The sequence below is a fragment of the Nuphar pumila genome, chromosome 7 (assembly GCF_984573655.1).
Source record: "Nuphar pumila chromosome 7, dmNupPumi1.hap1.1, whole genome shotgun sequence".
Lineage (NCBI taxonomy): Eukaryota > Viridiplantae > Streptophyta > Magnoliopsida > Nymphaeales > Nymphaeaceae > Nuphar > Nuphar pumila.
Genome location: NC_143255.1, coordinates 35,560,670 through 35,586,130, shown reverse-complemented (window position 1 = coordinate 35,586,130; position 25,461 = coordinate 35,560,670). Strand labels below are relative to the sequence as shown.

Sequence of the window (25,461 nt, the reverse complement as noted above, 5' to 3'; positions counted from 1 at the left end):
AGTATGGGTGCCTTGACACAGGGTTAGGTACTCCTTCTAGGCTCTCTCAGCGTGGTCTGACGACACGAACTTCGACTGTATCAACCTCTGCATCTCCTCCCTGTTAGAAATCCACCCGTACCTACATTTAGAAAGAGAGAGAGAGAGAGAGAGACGAAGAGGCGAAAGCAAGAAGGGGTCTGCGGCTGTCACGATTTCTGTATCAAATCGTGACCTAAAATAATGCATTTATCACTTTACTTTACATGATATGGATCCGGGTCTGGTGTATCCAGACCCGATTAAAGGTAAACATATACTCTGTACACAATCTTTACAATCTTTACATGGATCGGGTCGACTCGGGTCGGATTCCGGGTCAGATCCTTTTTCACCTTTTTCACCCCCCCTCAAGTTGATCATGGTTTTGGACCATGAACAACTTGCCTTTAAGCATTCAAAAATGATCCTTGGTTAACCCTTTGGTAAATATGTCTGCAACTTGCCTTTCAGTAATGATGAATTCACGCTCAATCTCTTTTTCTTCAACCTTCTGTCTCACAAAGTGTTGGTCAATCTCAATGTGCTTAGCACGACTGTGATGTATGAGATTGAATGACATGTTGATAGCACTTTGGTTGTCACATAGCAAGGTAGTGTGGGAGATCTTTTCTCCTACTTCAGTTTGTAGATGCCTGATCCATGTGACTTCGGCAGTAGCAGCATCCATGGATCTATATTCAGCCTCAATGCTTGATCTAGCAATAGCCTTTTGTTTTCTGCTGCTCCAAGAGACTAAATTTCTTCCAATGAAGGCACAATATCCTGATGTAGATCTTCGTTCGTCAGGATCTCCTGCCCAGTCTGCATCACAATATACAGTAAGTTCGTGCTTATCTTTGCCATATGACTGTGGTGAATATATCAATCCATCCCCAATAGTCCCTTTCAGATATCTAAGGATTCTCTTGACTGCTTCCATATGTCCAGTACGTGGCGCATGCATAAATTGAGATACTTGATTGACTGAATAAACGATGTCAGGTCTAGTGAATGTGAGGTACTGTAACATTCCTATTATGCTTCGATACCTGGTGGGGTCATCACACAAATCTCCATCATAAGCGCTAAGTTTCTGAAGAAGCACACTCGGAGTTCCTAGAGGTTTACAGTCTTTCATGCCTGCCTTGCTGAGAACGTCTACGGTGTACTTATGCTGAGTGAGTATCAAGCCATGAGCCTGGTTATCAACTTCTACGCCAAGAAAATAACGTAGAACTCCAAGATCTTTCATTTTGAACCTCTGACCTAGTAAGTCTTTGACTTCTTGAATGTGGGCTGCAGAGTTTCCTGTGATGATAATATCATCGACATAAATTAATAATAGAGTGGTCACAGTCTGACTTTTAAAAATAAATAACGAGTGGTCCAACATGGAACGTGAAAATTCATGTTTCTGAATCTCTAGCGAGAAGCTATCAAACCAAGAGCGAGATGCTTGCTTCAGACAATAGATAGCTCTGTTTAACCTACACACATGGGTTTTACAATTTTGTTCTTGATATCCAGGAGGTTGCTCCATGTATACTTCCTCCTTCAAATCTCCATGCAAGAATGCATTTTTCACATCAAGCTGACTCAACTTCCATCCATGTTCAACAGCCAAAGAAATAATAATTTGAATTGTTCCCATTCTTACAACCGGACTAAAGGTCTCATCATAGTCTTGCCCTGCTTCTTGAGTGAATCCTTTTGCCACAAGCCTTGCCTTATATCGTTCAATGGTTCCATCTGGCTTGTACTTTATTTTACAGACCCATTTACATCCGACAACATTTTTGTCAAGTGGTCTGTGAACAACTTCTCAAGTTCCACATTCATGCAAGGCTTGCATTTCATCATTCATGGCTTCTACCCATTTGGTAGAAGTGGCTGCCTGATAGTACATAATGGGCTCATCTTCCTTATTGAGGGCAGTTAAAAAGAGTTGAAGATCCAAGGAAAAGTTGTTATAGCTAACCCACTTGTCAATAGGATGTCGTATGCAGTTTGATTTTCTGACCTCAAGAGTATGAGAAGGAGTTGGATTGGTGTCTGAGACATGATCTGAATGACTTGATGCTATCGGTCTCTGTCTGGAATAGACAATGCCTTTGTATATACTTGGTACTTCCTCTGCATTCTGTGATCCCAACGTCCCAGTGTTCTCAAACATCTTTTCTTCTTGTTGCACGCAATCTGAGGAACACGCTTCATTGGGGCCAGCAAAAAGTTTTGAACTCAGCCAATGATAGTAAACTTCAGTTGACATGTTTGTTGCGTCAGCTTCGCGATCAAAATTTTGTTCATCAAAGAGAACATTTTTTGAGGTTCTGATGTGTTTGTTGATGGGATCATAAGACCTATATCCTTTATAGTCATCTGCATATCCCACAAACCTACATTTCTTGGCTTTGTCCTGAAACTTGTTTCTCAGGGACTGATCAATATGCACATAACAAACACATCTAAAAACACGTAGATTGTGATAACTAGGATGAACTCCAAAAAGACAGTGATAAGGAGACTTATTTTCCAGAACAACCATAGGTAGTCTATTTATCACATGTACGGCAGAGTGGAAGGCTTCTGTCCATAGGTTGATGGGAAGATTACTGTCATGAAGCATGCTTATGGCACTTTCAACGATATGCCTATGTTTTCGTTCAACAATCCCATTTTGTTGGGGGGTGGAAGGGCATGACACTCTTCTTCCTATTCCGTTATTTCGGAGAAAGGAAATAAAATCACGGGATGAGAATTCCTCACCTCCATCACATTGGAAAAATTGAATGGACTCAGAAAATTGATTTTTGACCAAGGAAAGAAAACTTTGAAACAAAGAGAAGACTTCTGACTTAATTTTTTATGAAATATATCCAAGTGTATCAGGAATAGTTATCAACAAAGATTAGATAGTATCTGCTCCCAGATTCAGAGGCAATCGGGGCAGGTCCCCATACATCAGAACAAATTATCTCAAAAGGTTTTGAAGCTCTCTTATTAATGGAATGGAAAGGCAATACATGACTCTTTCATGAAAGACAACTGGAACACTTATGACTGCACTCATTCCCATTGAGACTTTCTTTTGGAATGAGATTATTAAAGACAAGTTTTTCAATAAAATGACTCCCACAATGTCCTAATCGACTATGCCACAAAAATGACTTATTACATTCAGAAATACTAAAAGCATTGGCATAAGAGGATGAACATGACTCTAATGAAGGCTTCAAATTCAGATGAACAGGGCGAACAACATGACATGGAGCTTCTTCAAAGACATACATATTGCCTCGTCTTTTTCCTTCAGCGAATGTTTCTCTCGTGCGAAGGTCCTTGACCTGCACAGACAAGGGAGTGAATTCAACTGAAGCATATTATTATCAATAAGTTTGGAAACAGAGACAATATTTTTCTTGATGTCAGGAGCATGAAGAACGTCAGAAAGAGTAAGAGTGGAATATGGCATGGGGATGACAGTTTTTCCAACATGAGAAACAGGATGGTGGGATCCATCTCCAGTGACATTCTTACTTTTTCCAAAATAAGGAATAGGGTTAAAAATTTTACCTGCATCGCCTGTCACATGAGTTGCTGCCCCTAAGTCAACAAACCAAGTGCCTTCATCACTCTGCCTTAATTTCAACTCTGACAAGGCAGATATTAGCAAATCTTTAATCTCTCCACTGTCTCTGGTATTTGTGAACTTTCTTTTGGTTTCCGTTTGTGGACCCTTTCCTTTATTCTCTAGATTATGCCAGCAATTTGCCTTGATATGCCCCTTTTTGTTACAAAGAAAGCAAGTAGGGATGGATCTTGATTCCTGCGCATGAGCTAACATGTTTGGAGTGGGAAACAGACCACGCCCTCCGTGTCCACTTCAGCCTTGTCCTCCTCGTCCCCGTCCTCTACCATAAGTCACTTCTGTGGCAAAAACTTCTTGAGAATTTGGGTGAATGTGAGTTTCTTTGGAGAATCCCTTAAGAGTTATTTCATACTAGATCAATTTGGCTCGTAGCTCATCAAAGGTAAGAAGAACAGGAAGGCACAATAGTGAAGTGACTATCATATTGTAGTCAGATCCCAATCCGCTCAGAGTTTGTTGCACCATGTCATTGTCGCTAACGACACATCCTATAACTGCAAGCTGATCTGTGATGGTCTTTATCTTGTTCAAATATTTCATGATGGTCATGGAATCTTTTCTTAGCAACTGAAATTCTCTTTTTAGAAAAACCATCATGGCTTGTGAAACCTGTGAATACGTCTGAACCAGTCGCTCCTAGAGTTGCAATGCTGTACAATTGTCGGGAATGACAATAAGGACCTCTTGAGACAGGGTTGTGGTGATGTATGCAACAACAAATTGATCTTTCCTTTCCCAATTGAAAAATTCTATATTTTTGACATATACGATCGAACTCGCACATTGATCATCTTTCTCTTCTCTCAGAACAAATTCTGGTGGGACTGGGATGGTTCCATCCAAGTGACCTAAGAGACCTTGGCTCCTTATAAAAGGAATGATTTGTCTCTTCCAAATCAAGAAGTTTGAGGTATTCAACTTTTCAGAAATGAGTTGGTTGAGAAAACTTGAAGAAATATTTGATTGAAGGGAATAGGGATCCATAGAGAGTGAATTTCAGCAAGTGTGTTCACGAAATGCTCATTTTTTTTGCGGTTGTCAGATTCAGAGAATAAGAATAGAGAGACTGAACCTTTTTCTATGCTCTTTAGAAAACTGATATTAAAAAAACTTTCCCACGTTAGATATATTTTCAAACGAGTAGCAATAAGAGAAACAAAAAAACTACACGACAAATATATATTTGAATATATAGAAATGGATGCGTAAAAGGGATTGGACAAAGGGAGATCGGGCGTACGACAACAGTAAAAAGGAATCAAGCAGGCAATGTCAAATAGAAACTGAAATAGGGTACACAATTGGTCTGATGTTTCACGTGAATCGATTTCAGCGATTCACGTGAAATACAACCCCTCGTTTTTCACGATCTGGGTTCACGTGAACATGATTCACGTGAACAGGATTCACGTGAACAGGGTACACAGAAAAATTCAGAAGAAGAGGGAAGAACGAGAGAAGAAAGAAAATGAAGAAGAGTAGAAGAGTTTATGTAGACAGAAATAGCACAAGTATTAACTTTAGCAAATAGAATATTCAGTTTGAGGGAGGGAAAACTGGTCTGCGTCTCTTCACGTCGGCAGATCCAACTGAAAGTACACTTTGATTCCAGAGAGAATTAGATCTTAAAGAACAAGGAAGAAAAGAGGAGATCTTGACGGAAGAGAAGGAGGAGACGTTATCGATCTTACCAGAACATGAGAACACGAAGAAAAGGAGGAAGAAAACAAGGAGGAAGAAGACGCACGCAGACGAGAAGGCGATCTCAGGCCAGGCTTCAACACCGCTTTGATACCATGTTAGAAATCCACCCGTACCTGCATTGAGAGAGAGAGAGAGAGAGAGAGAGAGAGAGAGAGAGAGAGAGAGAGGCGAAAGCAAGAAGGGGTCTGCGACTGTCACGATTTCTGTATGAAATCGTGACCTAAAACAATGCATTTATAACTTTACTTTACATGATATGGATACGGGTCTAGTGTATCCAAACCCGATTAAAGGTAAACGTATACTCTGTACACAATCTTTACAATCTTTACATGGATCGGGTCGGATCCCGGGTCAGATCCTTTTTTACCTTTTTTCACTCCCATGTTTGTATGCGCTCTAGTCCCTGCCTCTCCCTCGACCTCTGCAACTCAACCCATCATGTCTGTGCTAGGCCTCTTAACCGAGTGGACGATAGAGAGACACGTGCTCAACGACTGTGGTAGTCGAAGAAGAACTGTACGACATAAGACCAGTCGAAGAATTGCTCCACATCGAATTGTCATGCGAACTCCAGAAGGTCTAGCTTCAACCCGTATGTGGAGGGGTGCTCGGGTGTTCTGGTGCTCTCTGCTGACGGGTCTCCACCATTCCTGTGGGGTACTCATTCCAGAAAGCGTCATCATCCATCACAACCTCATCTCCTTCTCCACGGTACTGCTCGTCTGGTAACTGATGCTGATGAACTCCCACGACGTGTGGTCGACGCTCAGGTCGCGCCGGCCCCTGCTGAATCTGCATAGGAATCGGTCTTTGTCTGGCCCGCTCGTGAGTGAGAACCATCTGCGGCCGGCGTTGAGACATCAGTATGACAGGAGGTCCTGCTAAAGGTGAAAGGGCTGGTCGGGTCTTAGGCTCTAGGTGGGTAGAAACAAGATAATAAGGGTTTGGGTTATGGGTTTGGCTAGGATAGGGGTGATGGGTCGGGTATGGTACGAAGTTCTGGATCTGGATGGGTTAATGGATTGAGTCTGGTATGGGTATTGGGTTTGATTGGTATAATATTGGGATAATTCACCCGATTAGATCTGGATCGGGTCAAGACCTAAGCTATTCGTCAGACCCATAATGGGATAGGTAGAATCATGGATCGAGTTGTGGTGTGAGAAGGCCTGGTTTGAACTCGATCCTTGATCCATAACAAGATGGGTCTGGTTTTGACCCGACTCAAATTCAAACTGGATCTCCGTCCGGGTCCGATATAGGTTTGGGTCGGTACTGGATCTATTTTGGGGCTCAAAAACAGTGGGTTGGGTTTGATTCGGGGCGAACCGAACCCAACTGGGTAGGTCGGGTACGGGGCTTCTAGACTTGGACCCGCTTCTTGGGACCTAAAGGATGGTCCCCGAGATCTGGGTTTGGGTCCCGCTGTCACATAGTCTGGTCCGGACCCCCTCGGGCTCGGACCCATCCACAAGGACCCATTACCCCCTGCACGTTGGTGGGCTGCAGCAGCGCCTCCACGCGCAGGCTCGGGGAAGTGGGCCTGATCAGCCCCTGCTCTAGCTGACGCTGCTGTGCCAACAGCTTGGCCCAGCGTCATGCTGGGGCCTTGCGAACCAGGCCCGGGCTGATGCTGGGGCACCATAGCACGAGGCTAGGCTTGCACACCCGTGATTTGGCTGGCAAGCACATGCGGCTAGATTAGCAGCCGTGACAAGGTCCCTCGTTAGGGAAGGTACCGGATTCGGGGCGGTGGCGCGACCACGAGAGATCGGCTGGCCTGGTTTGGCTGCGGTAGCATATACTTGACAGTCTGCGCCGTCACCCAATCCCTCTCCCGTTTTCAGCATAGAAGCCGCGCCCGCCTCCCCGGACGACTCGTTGACCACGATCCGATCTTCGATTCCATAGAGTCGTTTCGACATGCCGGCTATGTCCTTGCTTACGTGTAGCATGTTTTCTTGGATCTTGGTCATGTTGATCATCTGCATCATCGAATCCTTGTTGTCGGTTTCCTCCCGCTCTTTCCCGCTTGTAGGATCGTTTCTCGCTTCTTGCGCCATGTCGTTGACGAAGGAGGGCTGGTGCTCTGATACCACTTTGATGCAGCGAGCAAGCCAAAACCTTCACGTAAAAGATGCCGTCGTTGATGCTCTTTACAACATCGAGGGAGTCGACGCTGTCACGCTATGGGTTGACGTTGATGCTGGTCTCCCAATGCACAGTCAATCGAGTAGCCACGAATATTCAAAGGAAACGTGAAACCAAAAAATAGGATCAATCGATCCGAGCGATACTTTATTATGAGATCGGTAAAGACTATAATGAATATGACATGTAACAAGCAAAAATGAAACTTGCGGCTGGAATAAAAGCAAAGCAAAGTGAAGACAGGAGCAAAAGAAAACTGCAACAAAACAAAGAAAAAAAAGACTTAGAAAATTCTTTGTTCTCCCCCGCACGCAACCCTAGAAGAGGGTATTTTAAGGAGTGCAACTGGATCCGGGTCTCGGGTCCGGTCCTGGACCCGAGACAATTTCTCTTTACTGCTGGATCTGGGATGCTCGGGTCTTTGCTCGTCTGGAGTAGGTACGCAGGGGTACCTCATCCCTGCGTCTCGGTACTGTGATCTGGATCAGATCCACTACTTGGGTCCGATCCTCGATCCCATCGTGCAGGTCCGGTCCCCTGCCTTGGTCAGGCTGTATGGATCTGGGTCGATCCTGCTCTGCATCAATACATAAGCCCAAGTAAAGTTTATTGGCTGATTTAACATTACCTATATATACATATATATATATATATATATATATATATATATATATACACACACACACGGTGACTGGAAAAGGTAGTCACCACATAAATCTCTATATATATGTATATACATAATCGATATAACATTATGTATATACACATATATATATACATGTCGGATTTTCGTTTTTCCTTTTTCCTTCTTTTTCTTTTCCACTAAAAACATTACATGACGTTTCCTTACGCTATTCCTTCCCATTCGAATCAAGAGAGAAACCCGTACCTTTGTTTGGAGTTTGAAAAATATCGAAAAATATATGATGACCGAAGAGGAAGAAGACTTTCTTCTCCTTCTCTTTTCTTCTTTTTCTTTCTCTCCCACGGTTTTCTCTTCTCTCCCTCTCTTTCTTTCTTTTTTTTTTTTTTTTTTGAGTTTTTATAATAGAGGGGCCCTCTAGAGGGTGACGCCCCCTCTTTGGATTCTCATATGGGCCGGGAGATGGAGTTTCCCCATATGGGACTCTATCTTTAGCTCTCCCTTTTCTAATCCCTTTGTTGACTTTTTCTATTTTTTTTTCTTTCCTTTTTTCTTTACTTACTTTTTGTTTAGTTTTTACTCAACTAAATTGGGCTCTTCTAGCCACCCCATTGTTTGATAACTACTATATCTAACTGAAATTTGGAATTTAATTATTTTTAATATTAATATTAATTAATTATTAATTAATAAATATCCAAAAAATTTTAGAGGGTGTCTTACCCCTTTGGGAGCCTTTTTAACTTTAAATTTCCTTAAATTAAACCTTTATACTGAAATTAAAGCTTTAATTTCGCTGGCCTAGATTTTGGATATGGATCTAGATCCAAATCCAAATCCAATATCCATATAGGTCTTGAACTGGATCAGATCTTAATTAATATGGGTCTTGGACTTAGTCCAAATCCATATTAACTTGAATCATACGGATCAGATCCTGTTCGATCCAATCCAGGCCCGGTCTCATCGAGGCGGGCCTTTTTTGAAAAAATGTGATTTTCGGGCCAACCGTAGCCCGAATTCAGAAAAGTAAAATGTCGTTGAATTCATAATTTCAAGGCGCATCTAATGATATATAACTTAATTTTGCCTTCGAATTTCGCTTGAATTTAACTCGAATTTTGCCTGAATTTCGCTTGATATTAAAGGTCAAAAATAAAAGTTTTTATCATATTGAATTTAACTCGAATTTCGCCAAGCCCAGATTCATTTGACACCACCTAATATCGAGTATTTATCAATTTTTCTACAACACAGCCAAAGTTTCAAAAAGCCAGAATTTAACTTAGTGTAAAAGCACACGATATTACATAAATGTTCTCTTCTGTGTCATTTTCTGTAAGAATTTTCTTACATTGTAACTGGATCAGTGTTGTTACTATGGAAGATGCTTTCCAATTCATGATACTTGTGAGCCAACTCTCGGTGGTTTCACTACCTCTATCATTTCCTCGTGTTTGTATTTTCCTTCTGTATTTCTTTTCTTTTTTCATAAATGTTCTCTTCTTTGTCATTTTCTGTAAGAATTTTCTTACATCTTAACTGGATCAGTGTTGTTACTATGGGAGATGCTATGTCCTGGCTTAAATGCTTCGCTTGTTAGGAGCATTAATTCTTGTGTACATTTCTCTTCTCTTTTCCTTATTCGCAAGTTTACATTTTTGGCTACTATTTTTCTCATTGATACAGCCATTCTCCTAATCAGTTAAAACTACATAAGATCATTTATGTAAATTGCATCCAAAATTATAAAATGTAAGTAGACCAATCAATATGGGAAAAGATACATGCCAGCTTAGATAAAATTTTGTACCTGCTATTATGAGTAACCATTCTACTTCGAGCTTATTGTTCTATCTCCTCATGTAGAATGATTCACTGTTATAACAATCATCCAAGTCTGAAAAGTCACGTGTTTGGGTTGTTAAGATTGAGAATCTAAAAAATTATCTACTTACCATAATTAATGGATGGATGTATGCCCTCTAACCGCTAAATAAAAAAATTGATTTTCCCTTTTCAGGTTGTAAGGGCATTAACTTTTCTACGAGAGAGTAAGGATGCATCTGGAAGCAGATGGCAGATGGTAACTATTCCTCGTGGCACGCTCCAGGTTTGTCTGATGCGGTTTTCATTCCCCTAATTTTATCTTCATGTACTTCAAATGGAACTTTTCCATTGGTGCACATAAAAGAAAAAAATAAGAAAGAAAAGCAGATAAGTATTTGTTTCCAAGAATCATTCTTTTGCATGTAATCATGCAAATAAATTGCCTACATAGTGCTTCAGTTATTTGTCACCGGCTGGTCTGTCCAAGTGTCCTTTTTCAATCAAGATCAATCATAATGTTCTTTTCACTTACGAATGTGTCATAGATGACATTTCTTCACAAAGGGTTTGATGAGACACGCAGACTTGGACTTCAACATCAAACAGAGCAGGTAAGTGACATCTTGGCAATAAATTTTCTATCATGAATGTCGTTTCTCTTTTTTTCTTTCCATTTCTTTGACAATGTTCACTGCTTTATCAACTCAGGATCTTTCATTTTCTGCGAGATATTCAACTTCTTATTTTTAATTGGTGGATGTTATTGATGTTTGTTGTGGTTATTGCACCAATTAGATTGTGAGACAGGCGTCCCCTCCTAGTGAGACTGGAATGCTTGTTGTTGATTCTGTTGTAAGTCCTCTATATTCGGGCATTTAGTTGTCTTGATATTTCTAGATATGGCCTTAATTCTTTAATGATTATAATATGAGGCATATATATATTCTGGTAAGCGAGTCTAACTTGGAGACCACTGTTATAGGTGCCAGGTGGCCCTGCACATAAACATTTGGAACCAGGTGACATACTTGTTCGGGTGAATGGGGAGGTAATACATCTTGACTGGGATGCTTATTGGAATTTAAAGATTGAATTGGAAAGTGTTCGCAATTTGATAAATTTAGTGTTTTTGATGTTCTATAAAATTTTTTCTTTAATTTTTCCATTGAAAAAATACATGGAGTTGAAAGTGGCTTTCTCAAATAATGCTATTTGTCATCCATGGTTGTCTTATGGTTTGCTGCATTTTGTAGTCTTGCCTCTTCTTGCAAATTCATTTGTCTTGTTTTAAGTTCCTTTTGTAGCATGCTGCATAGACATGACTTTACTTCTCCATCCTTTTGAAAATTTTAGCTCTTAACTTATGTAGGTGCAGTCATCTTGAGATTTGACTATCTGGAAAAATTATTTTCAGATATTAAAACTTCTACCAGCATGAAAAGTGATGACTAGCTGACCGATTGTCTTATGTATAAGTGTATTGGAATTGTGGTCCTTGCAAAGTAACTTGGGAGTTGGGATAGCCATCATAGCAAAACAAATGTCCTTTGGAGCCTCCTTTTCTGGCCCATGATTCTGGAGTGAGATTTTGAATAGATCGAGTGATTTAATATAAATGTCTTACTGGCTGTTAACTGAAATATTTCTGGAATGCTTTTTTACCCAATGAGCCTTGTTAGCCGAAGGATTCCAACTATGTAATATGGTTCTTCTATAGGATCCCATACCCATGTTTGTGTAATATGACTTTTGGGGCATGCTTGCAAAGCCTGTGAGCTTCTTTCTCATCTGAGATAGTAGACCTTTTCTTATCAAGCAAGAAAGTTCTTTAGAGGCTTAGAGCTTTACAAACATGTGATTCATTTCTTAAAGCAAAATAACCAAAAAAGACATTATTTCCACGTGAGAAAATATGTATGGGTAAGTTCTTCCCACTATTGGTCTTGAGGAAGCAAATCTCGATACTTTCCCACTTGTAAACATGCAATTGAGCATTGGTACTGTAGAATGAGAAGAGATGTACAGTCACATGTGTGGAGAGAGAGAGAGAGAGAGAGAGAGAGAGAGGAAGAGAGAAACTGCACAATAGAACTCGTTAACCACGATTAGGGCTTCTCTCTATATTAAATAGAGAGAGGCAAAAACTGAGAAATTACATCTAAGTCCTTATGAAAAAAGTATTTCATAAAACCTCTAATAAAGAATAACTTAACCTAAAAAACCACCTATTCTCAACACTCCCCCTCAAGCTGGAGCATAGATATCTATCATGCTCAGCTTGTCACAGCATCTCGAGAAATTAGGCCTAGCAAGAGGCTTTGTAAACATATCTGCAACTTGGTATTCAGACTTTAGGTATTTTGTAGTGATATGACCAGCTTGAATCATATCTCTTACATAGTGACAATCAACCTCAATGTGCTTTGTTCTCTCATGAAAGACAGGATTGTTTGCTATATATGTTGCCGCTTTGTTATCACACATCATGGTGATTGGAGAGGAAACCTTCACCTGGAGATCATTAAGAACAGTGCGAACCCATATCAATTCAGCAGCTGTTTGGGCCATAGCCCGATATTCTGATTCTGCACTCGACCTGGAAACCACATTTTGTTTCTTACTTCTCCATGAAATCAAGTTGTCTCCCAGAAACACACAGAATCCTGTGGTAGACTTTCTATCTACTACAGATCCAGCATAGTCAGCATCAGAATAAGCTACTATCTCCAATGTTCCACCTTTCTTGAACAGTAACCCCTTTCCAGGAGAGGACTTTAGATATCTGAGAATCATTATGGCTGCATTCCAGTGTACCTCAGTTGGTTTGTCCATGAACTGGCTAACTTTGCTTACTGCTAAAGCAATATCTGGTCTGGTCACAGTTACATATAGTAACTTCCCTACTAGTGAGCGATAGCGTTTGCTATCAACAGGTTTTGACCCTTCTTCAACCAACTGAACTTTATGGTTCATGGGAATATTTGCTGGTTTAGCTTCCAACATGCCTGTTTCCTTTAATAAGTCAAGAACATACTTTCGTTGAGACAGAACCATCCCTTCACGGCTTCTAGCAACTTCTATACCCAGAAAATACCTGAGTGAACCAAGGTCTTTTGTAACAAAGTGTTTGTGAAGATGAGCTTTTGTGGCTTCAATAGCTTTCACATCATCTCCTGTAAGAATGATGTCATCCACATATACTACCATAACAACTATGCCAGAGCTAGTTTTCTTTATAAAAAGAGTATGATCTGCTGCTGATCTGTTAAAACCAAAGCTTGACATCACTTCAAACAACTTTTGAAACCATGCACGAGGACTTTGTTTCAAGCCATAAATCGCCTTTCTCAATTTGCACACCTTATGACACTCCCCCTCAACCTCAAAACCTGGAGGTTGTTGCATGTAAACAGTCTCAGAGAGATCCCCATAAAGAAATGCATTTTTCACATCTAATTGACACAAGTTCCAGCCATGCTGAACAGCTACTGAGAGAACAAGACGGATGGTACCCATCCGTGCAACAGGAGAAAACGTTTCAAAGAAGTCAATTCCATATGTCTGGGTATATCCTTTCGCAACTAATCTGGCCTTGTACCTTTCAATAGAACCATCAGATTTGTACTTTATTGTATATACCCATTTACAACCAACAATGTCAGCATCTGCTGGGGAATCAACTAGATCCCAGGTATGCTGAGATACCAAAGCTGTCATTTCTTCTTGCATAGCCATCTTCCAGCGATTATCAAGTGCTGCCTGCTGATAGTTCAGAGGAATGGTTTCAGCAGACAAGGCTGAAATAAAAGACTTCATCTTATGTCAAATTCTGGCATGGGAGACAAAATGAGCTATGGGATATAAGGTGCATTGTCTTGTCCCTTTTCGTAGAGCAATAGGCCTGTTATCATCATCCTGAAGAACACTATTGTCAGTAGAACTTACCTCAGGAGAAGAAGAAGATGAAGGCTCTTGCGGAAGTGGAGCTCTACGCACATATACCAATGGAGGATTATTAAATCTGGAAGAGGATGAAGTTTGGTTCGGTAAGGAGGGCACAAATTCCAAAGGAAAAGGAGGTATAGGTAATGGAAAAGACTCAGCTGGATCAACCTGCAGTGGAGAACCGGAACTAGAGTAATATGGAGAGGATTCCAGGAAAGATACGTCCGCACTGACATACTCTCGGCGAGAAATAGGATCATAACATCGATAGCCCTTCTGATTTTTCGGATAACCAATAAATATGCATTTTGTAGCTTGAGCTGCTAATTTATCACGGTCAGGGCCAAGTTTATGAACAAAACAGACACATCCAAATATTTTTGGTGAGAAAGAAAAAAGTGGGGCATTAGGTTTTAGGATATATAATGGAATTTGATCACCCACAGAAGACGAAGGCATGAGGTTGATCAGATAACAAGCAGTGGTAATCGCATCACCCCAGTATGACGCAGGAACATTGGATTGAATCATAATTGTCCTTGCAACATCAAGGAGGTGTCGATGTTTTCGCTCAGCCACCCCATTTTGTTGAGATGAATAGGCACAGGAAGTTTGTGGTTGGATGCCATGATCTTGGTAAAATTGTAACAAATCTTTTGATTTAAACTCAAGAGCATTATCAGTGCGAACAATCTTGACAATAGATTCAAACTGAGTTTTTATTTCAAGAATTTGGGATTTGATAAGACTTGAAACTTCAGATCGTTCTTTTATTAAAAATACCCATGATAACTTAGAGAAATCATCAACAATAACAAGATAATACCGACACTGAGTCCTAGTAGGAATCTTACTAGGACCCCATACATCTGCATGAAGAAGTTCAAAAACTTTATTACTAGACTGACTCTGACTCAAAGGGAACGAACTTCGATGATGCTTGCCCAACTGACATGCTTCACACTGAAATGATGTGGTGGAAGAAATCTGAGGAAAGACCGACCGAAACTTTGACAATGAAGGATGACCAAGACGACGATGCCACTGAACAGGGCTGAATGAATGGTCCAATGCAGCATGAACAGAACCCATTGGATGATGTAGGTAGTAAATTCCATTTTCTTCATAGCCTCCACCAATCTTCTTCCCCGTCAGCAAATCCTGAAAATGACAACCCATTGGATCAAATATTACTCTACAATTTTGTTCTTTTATAAGGCAACTAACAGAAAGTAAACTTTGAGGAAAGTTTGGAGCATGAAGAGCATTTTTCAACTGTAATGAGGAGGATATAGAAATATTTCCCTGACCAACAACCGGGGAGGAGCTCCCATCGGCTAATGAGACTCCAAGTTGAGCCTTAATGACCTTTAGATCTGAAAAAACACGAGAGTTTCCACACAAATGTCTGGATGCACCAGAGTCAGTAACCCACTTACTATCATTCGGATGGAGATGATTCCCGGTTGAATAGGCAATACCAGCTACAGGAGAACTGGAACTCAAAGGTCGGAGAGCAATCAACTCATCATATTCCGCACGACTAAGGGTGATACTACTTTCATTTGTAGTGAGATTCTCTTGTGCATTAGTTGCCTCAATAGTAGTAACATGAGCTTTAGGATTATATGACTTTGATGCAGAAGAGATTGGCCGACCATGCTTATCCCAACAACGATCTTCTAAATGTCCAGACTTTCCACAGAATGTACATTGAAGCTTTCCTCTGCCTCCCATACCACGTCCACGTCCACGTCCTCGTCCTCTGATATTCTGAATATTTCCACGGCCATAACTAGATGGGGCAACAAGAGCAGATGTCTGAGTCACAGGCTGAGATTGTGGCAGAGATATCGCAAGTCTACTCAGACGATTGTAAGCGTCAGCAAGAGTCGGAACATCTGAACCAGTCAACATTTGAACTTTTGCAACAGAAAAATATGAAGAGAGACCTGTAAGAAAACGAGCAACCATGGTTTGTTCTTGATGATCCTTTTGCTTCGAGCAACACAGAGGCCGGTGAGCATTAAGTCTTTCAAACGCAGCTTTGACAGAGGCATAGTACTGGGCCAAGGTCTGATCTCCCTGTTGCAAGTTATATATTTCCTGTTCGACTTGCAAGATACGACTAACATTCGTTTCTTGTGAGTATGTATCACGGAGATTGTCCCACATCAGTTTGGCTGTATTATAGTAGATCAATCCATCTGCAATATGGGGTTCAACACTATTCATGATCCAAGACATAACTATGTCACTATCTTCATCCCAAGTAGCATATTTTCCCAATTTCTCAGTGGGTTCGACTTCCAACAAAATATGTTTTCGACGATGTCCAGACACTGACATCATAAAAGTTCTGGACCACCTGGCATAGTTGGTTTCATTCAACCTTACGGAAGAGCCTTACGAGAAGGGGTTGGCAAAAGCCTTATACTCCCCAATGTGTTCCATTTTGGAATCACATTTCGAAGTTTCAGCCATATTGAATATGTGAACCAAAAAAGAATAATTACCTCACTTGAACAACAAGTGTTCAAGAGGAATTTTCCAACTCTGCAGAAAATCACACCTGCTGTTTCCACAACAAACAGCAGCCCACACATAAAACAAAAAATCAACACAGCAGGATATCACACCTGCTATTTTCCACGACAGAAGAGTACCTTAAGCTACCATGCTTCCAAAAAAAAATTCAGTTGCTGTTGATACCACAGGAATCACGAACACTGCTGCACCCAACCACATCACGACAAATGATAGAATGCAGTCGCAAAAAACTAATATTCACTACACCTGCTGTTCTCCAACATGTAAGGCACGACATCCAGTAAATCTTCAGGGCACAGTTAGACAGATCAAGTATATTTCGATCACAAGCAATCACCACAGGGAAGAACTCACCAATCACGGCAACACAAAAAATGAAGATTTTTGTTGTTCCCAAACAGCAGGAACACCCTTCGACCAGAAGAGAACTCAGCAATCACGGATCTGTATTCATGGCAACACAGAAAATGAAGATTTTTGCTGTTCCCAAACAGCAGGAACACCCTTCGACCAGGAGAGAACTCAGCAATCACGGCAACACAGAAAATGAAGATTTGTGCTGCTCCCAAACAGCAGGAACACCCTTCGACCACTCACGAACCCCAAAAAAAAATTCACGTCATAGCAGGAACTGGACTCGGCAACACTAGGTCGCAGCAGGAGATCCCGACGAGGAGAACAGATCTAGATCTTCTCCTTAGATCTGACGACATATCTGGGTAACATCCCAGATCTGTTATCAGATCTTCCCCCAATCAACCAGATTCAAACCTGATTTTTAAGAAGTCGTAGGAAGATTTTTCTGTTGATCACGCTCCCACGATCACGATTCCACGATCTCGATCACGATCCACGCGCCCAATCAACCAGTTCCTGTTGATCACGCTCCCACGATCACAATCACGATCCCACGATCGGAAGCTCTGATACCATGTAGAATGAGAAGAGATGTACAACCACCTGTATAGAGAGAGAGAGAGAGAGAGAGAGAGAGAGAGAGAGAGAGAGAGAGAGAGAGAGAGAGAGAGAGAGAGAGAGAGAGAGAGAAACTGCACAATAGAACTCGTTAACCACGATTAGGGCTTCTCTCTATATTAAATAGAGAGAGAGGCAAAAACTGAGAAATTACATCTAAGTCCTTATGAAAAAAGTATTTCAGAAAACCTCTAATAAAGAATAACTTAACCTAAAAAACCACCTATTCTCAACAGGTACTAGGAACTCCTGGCTAGGAGTCAACTGGGTTTTATCCATTTTATTAATATGGTAAACATGTGGTTTGTGTGGGATCAAAAGTGTCCAAGGTTGACTATATTTGTAGATTAGTAGTTGATGATCGAGGGGTAAGCCCTCAGAGTTTTACGCCTACAGGACAGTGACCCTACGTACGGCAGGCTGAGCCAGCATGACTAGGTTTCTGCGCCTGGGGCAGTTTCTCTGAGTAAAATATCAAAAATATCCCAGTACCCATCTTGCACTTGTGTTTATGTAAGAGGAATTGCCAAGGGGTCGAAAAACATCAAATAAGAGGCAGCCGGGAGTTTACTTGAGGAGATGCATCTGAGTCTAGATTGTGTTGAGCGTCTTTTGTCTTGACAAGGTCTTGTGGAGACTAGTGTGTGTCTCTAAGCATGTAAAATAGTGTTAGAGCTGTAGGTTAGCTAAGAGTCATGTTCTCTTGTTTCTGTCTAGGGGGCTAAAGTCGGGTGATGCCTTTCATCTTGTACATTTTAATGTTTAGGGACCCTCACCTATTTTTTCACTTTGATAGATGATTGTATAAGATATTGAATATAATTTATGAAAAATAGGAGTGAAACTCCCTAATTTTTTCAGAAAACTTTGTGCAATGATTGAGACCATTTTTTTTCTAAAATTAAAAAGCCTGTGCTCAGATTCACAGGGAAAATACATTGGAAGTATGTTTCAAGATTTTTTTTGCAAATAAAAGGGAATTATACATTTACCCGCTTCAGCTGGGAACTTTGTCGTTAAAAAAGGGAATTATGCATCAGAAATCATGTCCTTCAAATCAGAATCGAGTTACTGAAAGAAAAGATAGACATATATTATGGTTATTGGAACTTAAAACTTAGTCTCTTGCTTCAGCTTCTCGCATCATTTCTCTATTCTTTTTCCTTGTTAGCAACCCTGCTATGGTCACTTATCTTCACGTGTTTATTTTTATCATTGGAAGTTAAAACCTGGATCCTGAACCATCTACATTTCTTGGATGACTTCATTCTTTTGTGGGCCTCTACTAAGATACACTCATTTCTTTTAGGTTTTTCTATTTCTGCTTTGCCTATTTCATCTAAGCATTTCAGACTGAAATTTTGCTTCATAGTGGTATTTTCCTTTTTCGTTTATATTTGTTTACATGTCCTATGTACGAAGGTCATCTGGCGTGTACTTGGTTTGTGGGAATCATGAAGACAGTCTTCATTCTATAAATTGGATTCATGTTATGATCAAAGTGCTTTTATGTATTACTTAGATGGGTCAATAAACTCTTTTGTACAATGCGTTTTGTATGATGGTAGGTTAACACACAATTTTTGAATCTGGAGGAGATATTAGATGATAATGTTGGCCAACAAATTATTTTGGAAATTGAAAGAGGTGGTGCTCCCATGAACATAGAGTTGCAAGTAAGTAAAATTATCCAATTTTTAGTTTGTCAACATTCTTTTTTTTTGTTGTCTTAGAGTTGAAATTTCTTTTCATTGCAAAACTATTCAGGGGTGTTTGTTTTAGGCAATTGTTTATTTAGATAGGTGCTTTCTTGCTTTTTCATTTTAAGCAATTTAGAAGTTTGACAATTAAATTTGAAGCAATTCAGGTCCAAGATCTGCATTCTATAACTCCTAGCTACTTTTTAGAAGTCAGTGGTGCTGTTATCCATCCTCTCTCATATCAACAGGTAAGTGTTTTTTTTTAATTGTATTTTTTTCCGGAGCACAAAACAGAGTATTTTATGTGTGGCTTGTCATTGTTTTCAGTCACTTCAACTTTTAAATGATGAGATACCTGTAATAGTCATGACGATAATCCTGTGCTGCATATGGTGCTTATGCATGTCTTTAATATCCTCTATTTTAGGTTTCACAGGAATGAGACATAAAAGTGATCAACATTTGAAAATATCATGGGCTAAAGATTTTCTGTTTTTATTTTGAAAAGAACTATAAGTTGTTACCTAGTCAATTGTCAATCTAACTCAATATTTCTTTTTTCTCAAGAGAGTAAATGGTCAATCTAACTCAATATGGTTTTTTCTTCTCTCGAAAGGTTCCATTGCTACCAGTAGACATTATTTTGTTTGTCACTTTTTAAGTGGCATGTAAATCCTTGGTTCCAGTATTGCTGTAGACACACAATTTAGCTTATTTGTCTAGGCTTCCGCCATGGGACTAGTACCACCAGCACCGCTGCTTCCAACAACTTCCTTGACCTTTTTATTTTGAAGCGTTTCGATGGTTATGACGTCTGAAGCACATTCTTGCAATATTTTATGAGCACTGTCATCTGGATTTTTATGGAATTGAAGAGATACTTATGGGTAGAAGGCGCTATATTCTTTCTCTTCATCAAATGATGTTCTATGTCACACGGACACTCCATTTTTCCCTTTGTACCTGGTCGACGCACGTGTCCTTGTGTTGACACGCGCCGACACCTGAAGAAGCCGTTTTACCCTCCGTACATATAAGTTTTATTCAATTTATAATTTATAATTATATTTTCAGTTTATAACTTTATATTTTAGATATAATATATATATTTAGATTATATTCAGTTTATTTTGAATTTATTTTGTATATATATATATATATAATCATAACCACATTTTTTGAAATTGCCGTGTTGTACCCTTCCTACCCGCACCCGTACCGTACCCATGTGACATAGATGGTGCTTAAGTTGGGATGTGTCTCCACTCTCTCTTTTTGAAATATTTGTATTTCACTATTTAAAAGCCATAAAAACTTTTTTACCATATCTTCTCCTTCTCTATTGTATGTGCCTATTCTCATTGAGCACACTTCATGAAGATAATAATTCTTTATTCATCATAGATTTAGCTTGCCCTTGCATGTTGGGATGTTGCACAATTGAGTTACGTAAAATACAAAGCTATAAAAATTTGAAAATGTTGTAAACCCTATCATGTAGGGTCAATTTTGGTTTTGTGCTTCATTGTAAATGAGTCAAGGGCTTAGTTGTCAAAAGCTGCACATAGGCTCCGCCTAGGCGGGCTAAGCGTAAGGCTACCACCTGGGCTTATGGGTTTAGGCGAGAGACCCTATTTTTCGACCTAATATGCCTAGGCAGTTCTTAGGCTGTCCCTGCCTAGGCCGCAGAGACTTAGTTATCATGTTTTTTAAAATATTTTTGTTTCCTTTCTTTCTTTTTTTCTTTTTCTTTCTCCCACCCCCAAAGCTTTTTTTGTTCTCTCATTTTCTTCTTCTTTCTCCTCCTTTCACCCCTCCGACTTCTTTTTTTCTTCCTCTTCCTCTTCTTCTTCCTTTATTTTTTCTTTTTCTCCTTATTTTTTCTTTTTTCTTCTTCCTCCTCTCGCCCCTCCACTCTTTTTTTTTCTTTCTTTTTCTCCCTTTTTATCTTTTTTTTTTCTTTTTTCTTTTTGTTGTTTACGCCTATGCATTGTAATGAAATAGCAAAAAATACAAAAATAATGTCACTAAGGATTTTACAAGATCACAATTACAAGAGTGCATAAGCACAAACCAATGTCACTAAGGGCTTACAAGATCACAAGTCTACTATAAGACAAAACAATAGCCAACAAGGGGCAACAACACAAGCACTAAGTGCATATAATACATTAAAAAACTAAATAGAAAAACATAAAATATAAAAAATATTTATCTTTATTGAGCATAAATGTTTAAGAAAAGCATTGATTACAAGAGAAGGGTTCAACCCAGAGTTATCAGTCGAGGAAGCGGGAGCGGGAAGCGATACAGGAAGCGGGAGCGGGAAGCGGGAGCGGGAAGCGAGGCACTTTAAAAAATGTAGGAAGCGGGAAAGCATGGGACCACTTAGAAGAAAATTCCGAACCGTCTCGGAAGCGACCTAGGAAGCGAACCGGAAGCGACCTAGGAAGCGAACCGGAAGCGAGGGGGAAGCGAAAAAATGAAAAATGGGGAAGCGTGGGGGGAAGCGCGCTTCCCATAAATGGGAAGTGTGTTTCCCATAAAAGGAAAACACACTTCCCATAAAAGGGAAGCGCACTTCCCAAAAATGGGGGACTCTTCCCCTCACGCTTCGGAAGTGCGACGTTTCGCGCTTCCAAAGCGCGCTTCCCCCTTTACTTAGGCGCTTCCGGTAACTCTGGTTCAACCCCTATTTATACACAAAGGGAGAGCATGGGGCTCTATTGGGGATCTCCCAACGACTCTATGGTCTTTTGACCATAGAGCCCATGCTCTTTTCAAAAAAGACTTAAAATAAAAAAGTAAAAAATAAATAAGAGAAACTGTTCCTAATCAATAGCATTGTTACACGAGTAAAATGACAAAATACCCCTAGAGTTATTTACCTCTTACATCATTATGTACACACACACACACACACACACACACATATATATATATATATATATACAACTTATCACTCCCCCTCAAATTTACGGTGAGATATACCGAAAGTTTGAAAATACAACATAGATTTAATCCGAAGGATATGCTTAATACCTTATGCACGAATAAACAATCTTATTCATCATGTAAGGCAATCATAAGTGCATAAGGATCAGATATCAATATAAAAATTATTTTTCATAAGTTAGATCATAATTTGTAATACTTCATATGCTACTTTTAATACACCAAGAGTAAAAAGAAAAATTAAAAACAAGTTTAAGCAAAATTTCATAAGATCATACTTATGAAATACACAACACCATTATTTTAAAATTTCTTAAGTTATTTTAAAATATGACAAGTTTTCAAGAAAGAACAAAACATAGTTCAATAACAGAACAAAAGCCAACAAAATTGTATACACATATATCAAATAAAGCAAGTTTTTGAAAAATTAAGATTCAAACATGATTTAAAAAAACATACATATATCTATTTTCATAAGATTAAACAAATAAACCTTATAAGAACAAGTCCAACAAAATATAAAAAAAACATTCAAAGCTTTTTTTGTTTTAATAGAAAAGGCAAACATATATATATATTTTTAAGATTAAAGAAAATAAGTGCTTCTTCGTGCATAATGCATGAAAAAGATAACACAAGAAGTACTTAAAGATATAAGATACATACCAGGTGTAGTTTTCACTTGAATCCAAGCCACACAATGATCATGAATCCTTCACAAAGCACAAACTCGAACCAAGGAATCCCAAGACCCAAAAGAGGCAAAATGTTAAGAAGAAATTTTTGGCTCTGATACCATGTAATGAAATAGCGGAAAATACAAAAACAGTGCCACTAAGGGATTTACAAGATAATGATCACAAAAGTGCATAAACACAAACCAAAGTCACTAACGGCTTACAAGATCACAAGCACAAATCAACTAGCCAACATGGGGCAACAACACAAGCACTAAGTACATATAACACATTATGAAACTAAATAGAAAAACACAAAATATAAAAAATGTTCATCTTTATTGAGCATAAATGCTTAAGATAAACATTGGTTACAAGAGAGGGGTTCAACCCCTATTTATACACAAAGGGAGAGCATGGGGCTCTATTAGGGAGCTCCCAATAGAGTCGTTGGGAGCTCCCAACGGTTACAAATGTGACCGTTGGGGAGCCCCCAACGACTCTATAGATTTTTGACCCCATGCTATTTTCAAAAAGTCTTAAAATAAAAAGTTAGAAAATAAATAAAAGAAAACTATTCTTAATGAACAATACTATTACACAAGTAAAATGAAAAAAATACCCTCAGAGTGTATTTACCTATTACATCATTATATATATATATATATATATATATATATATATGAGAACAGGGTTCATCCTGTCCCCTTTTTCTTTACGTTATCATTAAGACCCTTCAAATATCAATGTTTTAGGTGTTTTATACTCAATTTGAACCATTAGATGCGTTTATCAATACTTATTTATTGAGAAATAATCTTTGTTTTAAATTGATTTGATATAAAAAAATGTGAACATTTTATCATGAAATTTTAGTAAGATATCAACTAATGATTTTTTTACCTCTTTAAAATACACATCTGAGCATAAATATGCTTAATCAATTACATGTTCTCCGTTCAATAACAATCATAAATGCATCTAACGGTTCAAATCAAGTATAAAATATTTAAAAACTATTATTTTTTGAAGGGTCCTAACAGTGACCTAACGTGTAACACCCCAAAATTTCAAACTTTGCGAACCTTTCAGAAAACTGGCAAGAGACTAGAAAAATATCTTTCATTTCAGAGTTTGCTTATGAAATCAGTGGAAGACTGCTTTTTTGTTGAATTTAGAAAGGCAAGCTGACAACTTTGGGCACGTTAGCTAAAAGAACCAAAACTTACAATCCATGTTACTTGCAAAATACTTGGAAAAGCCACTTTCATTAAAAGAAGTATCCAAATACTACAAAATTCGGATATCTAAAGGAAAATCCGTAACAGAACCCAAAACGTCCAGGACGAGAGCTAAGAGCAGGAAAAGGAAATCTTGAAGCCATCTTGCCATCACGCCATCACCCGTGGTGTACCTAATCATCACCTGTACCCATAAAATGGGTTAGTTTCGCGAAAAACTAGTAGGTGCACAAGAGAGACTAAAGGAAACTGAATTAAGAGCATTTAATTCAGCATGCTAAGCAGTTTAAAGCAGATATGCAGTTAAACAAATAAGCCGTTCAAAGCAAGTAAGCAGTATAACTATCAAATGCAGCATGACGATTCATTTGATCGTAAGCTGTGAACTACCACGCAACAAGCAAGTCTCATGACAAATCAACCAGTTTGAACGAACTTTATGTTTCGATATTACTGGCTTGCGGGTACGCGCAAGCAAAATGCAGAAACAACTGAGACTAGTTTGGGCGTCTGTTATTCTATGTATTTTCAATAACCCGAATAGCTAGTTGAGTCCGCTCCTAAGGGGGCGGCTTTATCCGAGAGAAGATTTCCCAAAGGCAGGTACTTGGCAACGAATGCATCTAATTTCTGCAGAAGTCCACGAGATCTACCACCTAGGATAATGTCTGTTAGTCCCTTTCCCTAACTCCAATGATTGGGGAGGCCGGATCTTTGCCCGTGGGGTGGTTGTTAACATGTCCATTGGCGTTTTGTACCGATCCATCCCCTCCCTTGACAGAAACACAAGGGCGAATGAGTGCGTCAGGGGTAAATTAACTGACGACTTATTCTATATGCTCTGGTCTTTTGACCAAATGAGCATCTTACCTGTAAAGGCGATCTCATTTTTATGTGTTTACAACATTGTGCATTTAACACTATTCGAGGTCGCACAACCGTCTCACCCGATCATCGCAGTACTAACGTGTAGTGGACGACTACAAGTACTCTAGGATGAAGGGTATAGTTCCTCAATAGGAGCCTCAACAAAAGTGTTTCACAAAGATCTAAGTCACAGGGACTCGGCAAAACAGGTGCCGCACCTGCGTCGACGCGACGCGGGTCCGGCACTGGGTGCAGTCAACGCACCCAGGGTCATTTTTGTCCAGTGTTTTGGCGCTAAATTTTTTTTTTCCCCCGATGAAAAGGAGGATTAGGGCAATTTTTTTTTGCCCTAATCTCTCATCTCCTCTCTCCTTGAGCTCGAGCTCTCTCCTATCGACGCCCCAACTCCACCTCCCAGGCTCCTCCTCTCCTTTCGCAGGTATGTACCCTCTCTCACTCTGTTCTTGGGTCGCAGGGGAGGGGCTGAGCCCCCCCTGCTCCCTCTGTTTTCGGCACAGGAGGGGCCGAGCCCCCCCCTCTGGCTCTC

At 39.7% G+C, this 25,461-nt stretch overlaps 1 protein-coding gene across 5 annotated transcripts in view; it reads left to right on the top strand.

Annotated features, from left to right (window-relative positions):
• DEG7 (DegP protease 7) overlaps positions 1-25,461 on the top strand; it is a 196,239-nt gene that overhangs the window by 72,488 nt on the left and 98,290 nt on the right. For all 5 annotated transcript variants that reach the window (XR_016433313.1, XM_090014208.1, XM_090014209.1 and 2 more), the window contains exons 7-12: positions 10,195-10,284; positions 10,547-10,612; positions 10,797-10,853; positions 10,984-11,049; positions 19,040-19,147; positions 19,339-19,419. Coding sequence is in view for 4 of the 5 variants with exons in the window: in XM_090014208.1 (XP_089870334.1) it covers positions 10,195-10,284; positions 10,547-10,612; positions 10,797-10,853; positions 10,984-11,049; positions 19,040-19,147; positions 19,339-19,419 (468 nt within the window). In the remaining variant the exon portion in view is untranslated. The remainder of the gene's footprint in view (positions 1-10,194; positions 10,285-10,546; positions 10,613-10,796; positions 10,854-10,983; positions 11,050-19,039; positions 19,148-19,338; positions 19,420-25,461) is intronic.